Consider the following 10,831-nt stretch of genomic DNA (forward strand, 5'->3'; position numbering starts at 1 on the left):
TTAAATTGTCAGCATATATCAGACATGTCAAACTCAGTACAATTATATCCTGCCCCCGAGAAAATTTCATATGTCTATCATAACTGATGCGATACAACTGATAAACCTTCAGCTTCAGGGACGGGGACGTGTGATCACAGACATGTATGATGCAGTAAGAGCTTTCCAAGCCAAGCTGCGCCTGTGGGAGACTCAGATGCAGCAAGTGTCCTCAGAGGACCGGCCACTGTCAGTATCCTCAGAGGACGTGAGGAAAACCCTGATAAGAGTGAATATGAATAAAGCTGCTGGGCCTGATAACATCCCTGGTCGTGTACCAACATGTACCAACCAGCTAACTGATGTCATCACTGGTATTTTCATCATATCTCTGTCACAGGAGAGAGTTCCCCTGCTTCATTGTTCCTGTACCTAAAACATCTGCAGTGTCCAGTCTAAATGACACGACATTCTGATGAAGTGCTTTGAGAAACTGGTTCTCCAGCACATCAAAACCAACATCCCAGCCAGCCTGGACCCTCACCAGTTTACATACAGAGCCAACAGATCCACAGAGGATGCTGTCTCCACTGCTCTCCACTCAGCCCTCACTCATCTTGAAAATAACAACACCTACATCAGAATGTTGTTTGTTGAGTTCAGCTCAGCCTTCAACACAATCTCCCCCATGAAACTGATTTTTAAACGTCACTCTGTTACTGGTTATTAGACTTCCTCACAAACAGACCCCAGCACCTCCTCAACTCTAGTGTTGAACACCAGAGCCCGCCATGGCTGTGTGCTCAGCCCCATCCTGTTCACACTGTACACCCACGACTGCTACCTCAAACATGAAGAGAACTCTGTTGTGAGGTTTGCAGATGACACTAAAGTCATCGGCCGGATTTCAAACAATGACGAGACTTATAGAGAGGAGTGGTGCTCAGAAAACAGGTTTTACTGATCAAGTGATCAGACGATTGTTGATTTTAGAATTAGAAGAACAGCTTTAAGTTCATGGGAATCATATCATCACAAACAAGCTGATATGGTCCTTACACATCTTCATTCTGGTGAAGAAAGCTGATAAACGACTTAAGGAGACACTTTGTGCCAAATTCTTGTTAACTTTTGCAGAGAGAGGGAGAGAGTGAGCGCTCATGTGGATAAGCGAGAGACGGAGTGTGAGTTTAGTAAAGTGTGTACTATGAAGTCCTACTAACATCGACAGGCAGTGTGACGGCTGTCTCTTATGAACAGGTCCAGTGCAGATTGGCTGCCCATCGGCAGGTTTGCGTTGTTTACATCTGGTGTATGAAATGTCCTGCATTTTGATAAACTGATAATCTGGGGTCACATGTCTCCCCTACATCCAGGCACCGTCTCACTCCCTCTTCCTCTCCATTCTCATACACAGACCTGAAGCTACATCCAGTACTACTATTCTTCTTTTGTGATTTTTTTTTAATCAGTGAAAACACTGGTTTAACTTTGCTTATTCTTCTTCAGCTGGTTGTCTTTGTTTTGCCTGTATGTCTGAGTGTGTAAATACATTGAGAGCCCTAGAAACCAGTGCAGGGCTACAGCTGTCAGCTATTTTACTACTCTACTTCTACTGATTATTTCCAATAATTCTTATTGCTTAAATAGCATACGAATATATTATCTGTCAAAACTGAACCCATTTAGTTCATTTACGTGCCATATTACATTCTAGGCTTCAAAGCTCCTTGCTAACTTTTTTCACCCCGTCCCGAAAAATAATTTCAGCTGTCCCGAAGTCAGTGAAACTATCGACGATTCTAAATGTTGTCTGTTTACCTTGTTATTGTCATCTATAGTGGTTATTTGCATACAAAAACACAATTCAAATGATTAGGACACAAATGATCAAAAACTATTCTTGTCATTAGTAGTTTTAATGATGTATTATAAGCTTCTTAGAGCTCGCGTTAGGAAGTTAAACTGGTCATAATTCATCTCTAATATCTATTTAATATTGCTGTGAAAACATCTCCTTCAAACAACTGGATTTATTCAAATTTCTCACTGAAACTACATTTTACAAGATTGCATTTGAACACATCATAATAATGTTATAATTTACCTTCACCCGACAGTCATTTTTACTAAATAGAGATTACACGCATCATAATGTAACTTAATGCCACTTCAATTAACGTTAGCTTGTTTTCTTTAGCCAGCAGGAGAGCTAACTGCTACACTACACAGTACTGGATTTAACCCAACAGCTGATCCTCTGAGTAACATCACTAGCGGTAGACGTCTTTGTGTCTGTATCCACAGACAGTAATAGATACTCACCCATTTGGTCCAACCAAACCATATCTTCTTCCTGCCACAATGAGAAGGTCAGCGTTGACGAAAAGCTCCTTGCCATGAGCAGAGATGCTGAACCTCTCCAGCTAAAGGGCACAAAACAAATCTTCACCAACACATAGTTCTGCTGTACATGCAACATTTTCCACACTAGTTTTCATTGTTAAAAGCATCTAAAGAGCTTCAACACAATATTCTTATAAATAATTAGATAAATTCTTTCATCATGGGTCACATGTCAAGAGATCTGTATTTCACGCGTCAGTAAGTTTCCCACCTTGATATCGGAGGCGTTCTCTAGCATGGCCTGTCTGGAGGATATCTCTGCCTGGGAAATGGAGAAATCTCCCTCCAAGGCATTCTGAGCACGGATACTGGCCACCTGACGCTCATACTCCATCTGTAACCAAACAGACCAACACACAGAAATGAGAACACAATAGTAAATAAGCCTACAGCTCACATCATCAGGGTTATTTCTGCAGACTAAACAGAAATTAGTCTAGTCTTCTAACCACTCAACGAGCTGTTCACTACATGTCAGCATTCACTCACACATCCATCCACTGATGGCAGAGGCTGCCATACACTGCGCGCGCACACACACACGCCAAAGTGGGATGCCTCGAAGATGGGCCTTATATTTGTTTCCATTTTATATTGTACATTTTAAATATTATAATATACATTAAAAAGTGAGATTTAGATGACCCTTATTTTTTTATAGGGCTGATTAATCTGCTTTTTCAAAATTCAGTTACCATATTAATCCAGATATAAGCATGCTAAGTATGTTGTTATGCCACAGCTAAGATTGGTAGCATGTGTTACCAGTGACACCGGTGACACCAGTGACAACAGTGAAATCGGTGATACCAATGTTTCCGCAGCAACCGGTGATACAGTTTTATACACGCTGGCATATCAGATCACATTATTTGCCCATCACCCCCACCGTCATTTTGCTTTTTTCAATAGAAATAAGAATCATTAGGTAAATGTTTGCATATCAGCGCCCATGTTCATCAGAAGAAAAAAAAACATAATTAGTAAAATACTGAGTGTGTTTTTAATACGGGTTGCTGGCTGATGCTACAATTATAAAGCGAATACGTTCCACCCCATAGAGCAGCAGCAACAGAGTTGCAGCACAAGGTAGGGGGAATCAGATTTCACTTGTGATGAGATTTGGAACAGATGAGAACAGAGACCTGATGTTGTTAATAAGGAAAATCTGTAAACTTTGTCTGATGAAGGTGGAGCATCTGGACACAACAGCTCAAATGCACACCCACCCACCCTAAAAGAGTCTTTTCCTTTCTTCTATTGGATGTGTGCCACGGAGCTCTCACCAGAGGAATCAAGTCTGGTGGAGGCCGAAAATGCAAAACATCCTCACAGATGTAATGTTGCAGCACATTTATGAATGCACCATGGCTGAGGGCACAGAGCGGGAGAATAGAGAACCAATTTTGATGAGTCTCTGGTGGAGCTGAAGGCATTGCTTCTGAACGTGAGGGTGCATATTCCTGGAAAAAAAGACATTGAACATTTCTGAGCAGAGCAATGGGGCAATGCGTTTTTCATCATAACTCTGCAGAGGAGCTGGTTTCAAGAAATGATGCGCTACCTGCGCTTTGATCAGAAGAAGAGCCACCATTGCCAGTTGACCACCAACAAATCTACACACAAGGGAAGTGAGGGATGAGTTGGAAAAGAAGGCGTCAGACACAACGGTGGATGAGCAACTGTTCCCAACAATAGCATGATGCCCCTTCATACAGTATATGACAAACAAGCCGACAAGTTTGGGATCAAGTTTTGGCAGGCTGCTGATGTTGACAGTAGGAACATGGAGGACGGCTTCCCATGCCTGGAAAAAGATGACAGCAGCGGAGTGAATGTGGTGCTGAAGCTGGTGGAGCCCTTCCTAACTACCCAAACCGGAGCTCCCACCTTCTGTGCCAAGGAGAACAGAGCTGTTCAGTACGACGGTGCTGAAACATGACACAATGCTGCTGTCCGTATATCAATGTAAGCCTAAAACAAACACCCTCAGCACGCAACAGCAGCATGTGGTCATCTCCATGGACATGAAGAGGTAGCCAGAGACTGGGGCCTGTTACAACCACACAGACAGAGTGGCTGCAAGCTCCACCACATGGCTCCTCTGTGATCAGTGAAAGGTTATTACTTTATATTGTTCTATCATCATCATCATTATTGTTGGGTATTCATATTTTGTAATTGTTTAGTATGTTGAAAAGAGGGGAAAGCTGTCTGATTGCTAGTCGCATAGATGTAAAACAGAAGAGGTGACACTAGGTCATAACTCATCTTAGCTGGGTAAATTGGAAAAATAAAATCATTGTCTGCAATATGAATGCACAATTATGAGATCATCTTCATGAAAGAAAGCACGATTTGTTCTCTTGGTTGGTTCACTCTAGACAGACAGTTTCCCTACTCTCATTACATTGAAGGTACAAAAATGTACGCATTAAAAAAAAAGAATTACATTCTTTTATCCCCCAACATTTTATGATCCCTGTGTTGTTTTGATTTAGTTCTTCTATATCTTCTGTTCAAATCTACACTGCTCAAAAAAATGAAGGGAACACCTAATCATCTCAGTATAACACCAAGTCAATTAAACTTCTGGGATATCGATCCGTCCAGTTATTGTGAATCAATTTCAAAAGCTGTGGTGCAAATGAAAGCGACAACAGGTGGACAGGAGAGGCAACAGCAAGACAACCGCCAAAAAGATAATGGTTCTCTCTCTCTTTATCCTTTAGACTGATTTTTCTCTAGTTTTGCATTTTGCAAGTGTTTTTGTCACTACTGGTAGCATGAGGTGGTACCTGCAGTCCATCCAGGTTGCAGTCCAGCTCCTCCAGGATGGCACATTCATATGAGCCATCGCAAGAAGATTTGCTGTGTCTCCCAGCACCGTCTCAAGAGCCTGGAGGAGATACCAGGAGTTTGGCTATTACACGAGGAGAGCTGGCAACAGCGACGAAGGGCAACAACCCAGCAGCAGGACCGGTATCTGCTCCTTTGTGTGAGGAGGAGTACTACCAGAGCCCTACAACATGACCTCCAGCGGGCTACTCGTGTGCATATTACTGACCAGACTGTCAGAAACAGACTCCATGAGGGTGGAATGAGGGCCTGTCTCACAGCTCAGCACAGTGCAGCTCTATTGGCATTTGCCAGAGAACATCAAAATTGGCAGGTCCTCCATTGGTGCCTCGCAGTCTTCCCAGATGAGAGCAGGTTCACAATAAGGCTCATATGACAGACGTGAGAGAGTCTGGAGACGACAAAACGAACGTTATGCTGCCTGCAACATCATCCAGCATGAGCAGTTTGGCGGCGAGTCAGTGATGGTCTGGGGAGGCATATCCTTGGAGGGTCGCACAAACCTCCATGTGCTAGCCAACGGTGCACTAACTGCTGTTAGCTACCGAGATGAAATCCTCAGACCCATTGTCAGACCTTAGGCTGTGTTCCTCCTGGTGCAAGACAATGCCCGGCCTCATGTGGTCAGTGTGTAGACAGTTCCTGGATGACGAAGGTATTGATGCCATTGACTGGCCTTCACGTTCTCCAGAACCTCTGGGACGTCATATATCGGTGCATCCGACGCCGCAAAGTAGCACCACAGACTGTATAGGAGCTCACTGATCACCTGATCCAGGTCTGGGAGGAGATCCCCCAGGACACCACCTGCCGTCTCATCGGGAGCATGCCCAGACGTTGTCGGGATTGCACACAGGCAATTGGGAGCCAAACACACTACTGAGCCACATTATGAGATGAAAGTTGGATCAGCTATGAATTCGACATTTAACTTTGATTTTTGGTGTGATTTTTAATAGGCTAAGGATTTTGGTTTCCATTGACCATTCCTACGTAATTTTGTTCTCGACGAATAGAAACGAAGATGATATCAATAGAGATTTTCAACATGAATATTTAGTTAATTGAGATCCGATGTGTGATTGAAGCTTTCCCTTAAGCTCTATAGTTCACTATGATTTTATTAAATATCATTTTGTAAGTAGCTTGAAGGGACTATAACTATAGCATTTTGTTGTACAACCCTGTATAGTAGAATGATAATTAAAGGAACCGTGTAAAATCAATGCTCTCGAATAGGGGGTCAATTTGACGGTTGGCTGTTTTAGGAATACAGCGACCTGGCTGCGTCTAGGAACCTCTACATTACTCAACTCTTCCTACTGGTTGAGCAGCAGTTCATGACTTTAACATTTAAAATAAATAAGAGGAGGTTTATATAATTAAAGCATCATAACAGCATATATAATGATTACCTGTTTCTTTTTCTTCTTCTTTTCCTTTTTACTCATGTTAGCAAACGGGTCGTCTTCCTGCTGCTTGGCCTGCTCTGCGATGACATCCTCAGCACTCTGAGAGACACAGACAGAAAAGAGAAGGGCTGCCACACCGATCCACAGCAGGACAGGAGAAGAGACAGCTTTGTGGAGGACAAACTTACCATCATCATGTCACCTGCGTCACTGTAGTCGTCGTCGTCGTCGTCCTCCTCCTCCTCCTCATCTTCATCCTTACTGTGTGATCGTTCAGCAGGTTTCCCTCTCTGCATGGACAGAGTTAAAGCACATCATGATTACCTGGAGGAGGCTACAAATGAGATAACAATGAAAAGAAGGAAGCCTTGTGTTGGCTTCTTGTCCTCATCATTTTCTAGTGACTAAAAACTATATATAATGGTATAATGGTGTCTAGAGCAAGATCGACACATCTTAAAGGAACAGCGTGTAAGATTTAGTGGCATCTACTGGGGAGTTACAGATTGCAAACAACTAAATACTCTGCTCAAGCCTCACTTTCCCAGAGTATATACACACATACACGTATATATATATATATATATAATATATATATACACACACACACACATTACATTAACATTACAGTCATTTAGCAGACGCTTTTATCCAAAGCGACTTACAATTCAGATCCTATCACATTTCTACACCGGAGGCGCAGCTACGGGAGCAATTTGGGGTTAAGTGTCTTTCTCAAGGACACGTCGGCATGCGACTAGCGGAGCCGGGGATCGAACTGCCGATTCTCTCATTGAAGGACGGCCCTGCTCTCCACTTATCCACATATACATACACACGTATGTATACACACACATACGTATACACACATACATATATATATACACACATACACACGTATACACACACATACACATGTATATACACACACACATACATATATATACACACACACACACACGTGTATATATGTCGTCATTTTAGATCTTTTATACTTGAGGGGCCTTTTGGGGACTCCAGCTCCAGGTAGCGGCTCTAAAAGGTAGCGTCACACACGTAAGCTGCATTTGTTTGTGGTCATTTTAAGCCAAAGAAAGGACTGTACCTTTTTTGCTGGTGTATCTTCTTCATCCAAATTACTGTCGTCACCCTCATCACTCTGGCCCTGGCTGAGAGCAGCAAAGATGTTTCCGACCTGAAGGAGACCAGAGATGCTTTACACTGCCAACATGTTGAGAGTCAGGACAGTGTGTTAATGCAGACTTAAGACAAACCTTATTCTTCTTGTTCCCTTTACTGCGGGCGATGACTGTTGGAAGGAAAGGCAAGAGCATTGAACTATGAATGTACAAGTGTGAGGATAAGAACAATTTCATTGCAAGCATCGTTCTTGAAACATCATACCTGGCTCATCTTCCTCGTCACTTGCTTGGACTGAAAGCTTTTTCAGCTTCAGCATGACATCCTCATCATCATCTGCATCGCCACTTTTTCCTTTCCGACGGTCTTTTTTCTTTTTCTGAGATTGAAAAGAGGAGTTTGAAAGTGAAATATCAATTTGAAAATTCAGTGGAAACACCAAAGGACAGAAATAGAATAAACACAAAAACTTTCCATTTATGGAGCCTCAAAGTGCTCATCATTAAATAAAGGGATGATGATATAGTCATATGAATAAATAGTGCAACTTACATAAATGAAGCAATCGTTTGTGAGTTTTAGTAATATTTAGACGTCATTACGTATTACAAGGAGATTAGTAGTAACCTCAAACTTTCGCAGCTGATTACTGAACCCACTTGGCCAAATCTGGAAAAGGACGTTAGGTCCACACTAATTGACTTAATTTTCTCCAACAGAAGTGACAAAGTTCTCGTTTGTGCTGCTTTTGATTTTGTGATCATTGGCCTATAGCTTGTATCAGAAGTACTTGGTTAAAGAAAATAATCTTACATAATCAAAAGAAATGTATGACATTTTAATGACCAAGCTTTTTTAACTGGCTTTTTGCACTGCAAGATTCCCTTTATAACGAATATCACGGATGTTGAAACGGCACTGGAATTTTTTCATCAAGACCTTTGTTTTAATTGTGAACATATGCCATTCAAAAAGCTTAGAATAAAAGTTAGATCAACTGAATTATCTGCTTTATTGATGGAAAGAAACAAAGCCTGGTCTCTTGACAGACACTCTGGGGAATCATCCCACTGGTCTTCATTTAGACAACTGAGAGATAAATGCACATCCTCTGTGACAAATGCCAGATCTATTCATTACGAGGACTTAATCACTACGTGCTATTCAAATCCTACACAATTTTGGAAAGCAGTAAACTGACAAAAACAAAACAACTACTCTTATGTTTACATGTCAACCTCAATGATTGTTCATATCTGAACAGAAACAGCCTTGCCTAGCTTTTAACAAACACTTTGCTGATGGTGGTCATTTATTTTCTAACAAATCTACAGGGCCCCCTGTAAACAATGTGTGCACAACAATGTGCACACTGTAAGGCATGCCTCTCTGTTTCCCCTCCAGCCGTTGTCTTGGAAGTATTGCAATCCGTTGACCCCAGAAAATCAACAGGTGAGGATATGAGGGATCCGTTTTTTCTCAGGTTAGCTGCTCCATGAATTACTGAGAAAATAACAATTGATTTAATCATTCTTTATCAACAGGTATAGGTCCCAGTGCCCGGAAAACTGCTCATGTATTCCATTACATAAAGGTGTTGATAGAAGTGACTTAGATATTTCTCGACCAATCTCCAAGCCATCGTGCCTATACAAAAGTCCTGGCATCAATGCATTCCTCTCAGAACACTGTTATAAGCCCACAACCAAAACATAGCACGATCTCATCCACTACATTAGCTGTAAATGATATGGATATATTATATCTAGACAAAAGAAAACACTGGGCCGCTCTATTTGTAGATCTGTCATTTGATACAGTTGACCATCCTTTATTTTACAAAGACTATAAAGCTCTGGCTTTGATTGAAATGCTTGCAGTTGGTTTCAGAACCATTTGTCCAACAATGCGTGTGAAAACGGGGACTGCAGAGTCAGAGTTCTTGCCCATTACAAAAGGTGTACTGCAGGGATCAATCCTAGGTTCTGTCTTATTTACCATTAATATCATTGTCGAACCGTTAAATGGCTGTCAAGCTATATGCAGATGACACTGTTGTCTATTGTATCGCTGGCTCTGTGCAATGAGCCATTGAGAATCTGCAACTCTCCTTTAATCCCTTTTAAGTTGCACTTAATACAAATAAAACAAAAGCCATGCCCTTCTCTGTTGACCAGCAATTTACATTTAAATTTCATACAGATGCAGATACAGATGTCAGTAAACATACAAATATGGCTTATTGTACAGGAACAGAACCAGCTTCCCAGTGATTAGCAGAAAGACAGTTGTTGAATCAGTCTCTGATTATGGAGATGTGGTCTATAGACGTATGGCTGTCTCCTTTCTTAAACCCTGAGATTCTGAATATCACTCCGCCCTCCCTGGGGATAGTTGGTGTGGTACTCGCCATTGTATCTTGTACAACAAGGTTCGGTGGTCTCTTGCAGAGAAGCGTGATATGCACTGTCATCTCTTTCCGTATTAAGCCATTGATGGTGATCTGCCACCTTATATCACTTCATTATTGGTCTGAATCTCCAGACCTTATCAAACTCGTTCAAATGATTGGCTTACACTTAATGCATCCAGAGTTATCACTGAACTTGGAAAATCTACCTTCGTCCTACAGTATGCTTTAAAACTCAATGCTTTAGTATCCATTGGTCAGTTTAGATAGTTAACCAAACATGTCTCCCCAATCTGCAGATGCTTTTAATTGTTTTGTTGATGACCTCTATCTTCACATCTATTTCGTGTATATTCCCGACAATATTGTAAATGAGAGCTTATTCTCAATTATCTATAAAGATTTCATAAAGATTGAATGAAATAATGTAATAAACTATTAAAACTCAAAACATTAAGTAATTTCATTCTTCGTATTATATATGTTTTATAAGAGCTCATTTTGATTTCATCTAGATTTTTTTTCAAATGCCTTTATTTCATCATGGCATTTTTCTCACTCACACCAATTTATTTGTTCATATATACATATATATATACATATATATATACATATATACATATAT

General features: G+C 41.2%; 1 protein-coding gene across 2 annotated transcripts in view; it reads right to left on the reverse strand.

Annotated features, from left to right (window-relative positions):
- abcf1 (ATP-binding cassette, sub-family F (GCN20), member 1) overlaps positions 1 to 10,831 on the reverse strand; it is a 41,260-nt gene that overhangs the window by 13,464 nt on the left and 16,965 nt on the right. For both annotated transcript variants that reach the window (XM_031871246.1, XM_031871245.1), the window contains exons 4-10: positions 8,061 to 8,175; positions 7,931 to 7,965; positions 7,762 to 7,851; positions 6,845 to 6,946; positions 6,660 to 6,755; positions 2,597 to 2,719; positions 2,305 to 2,405 (exon numbers count right to left, since the gene is read on the reverse strand). In XM_031871246.1, the coding sequence (XP_031727106.1) occupies positions 2,305 to 2,405; positions 2,597 to 2,719; positions 6,660 to 6,755; positions 6,845 to 6,946; positions 7,762 to 7,851; positions 7,931 to 7,965; positions 8,061 to 8,175 (662 nt within the window). The remainder of the gene's footprint in view (positions 1 to 2,304; positions 2,406 to 2,596; positions 2,720 to 6,659; positions 6,756 to 6,844; positions 6,947 to 7,761; positions 7,852 to 7,930; positions 7,966 to 8,060; positions 8,176 to 10,831) is intronic.

The sequence above is a fragment of the Anarrhichthys ocellatus genome, unplaced genomic scaffold, assembly GCF_004355925.1.
Source record: "Anarrhichthys ocellatus isolate YVR2014 unplaced genomic scaffold, GSC_Weel_1.0 scaffold57, whole genome shotgun sequence".
NCBI lineage: Eukaryota > Metazoa > Chordata > Actinopteri > Perciformes > Anarhichadidae > Anarrhichthys > Anarrhichthys ocellatus.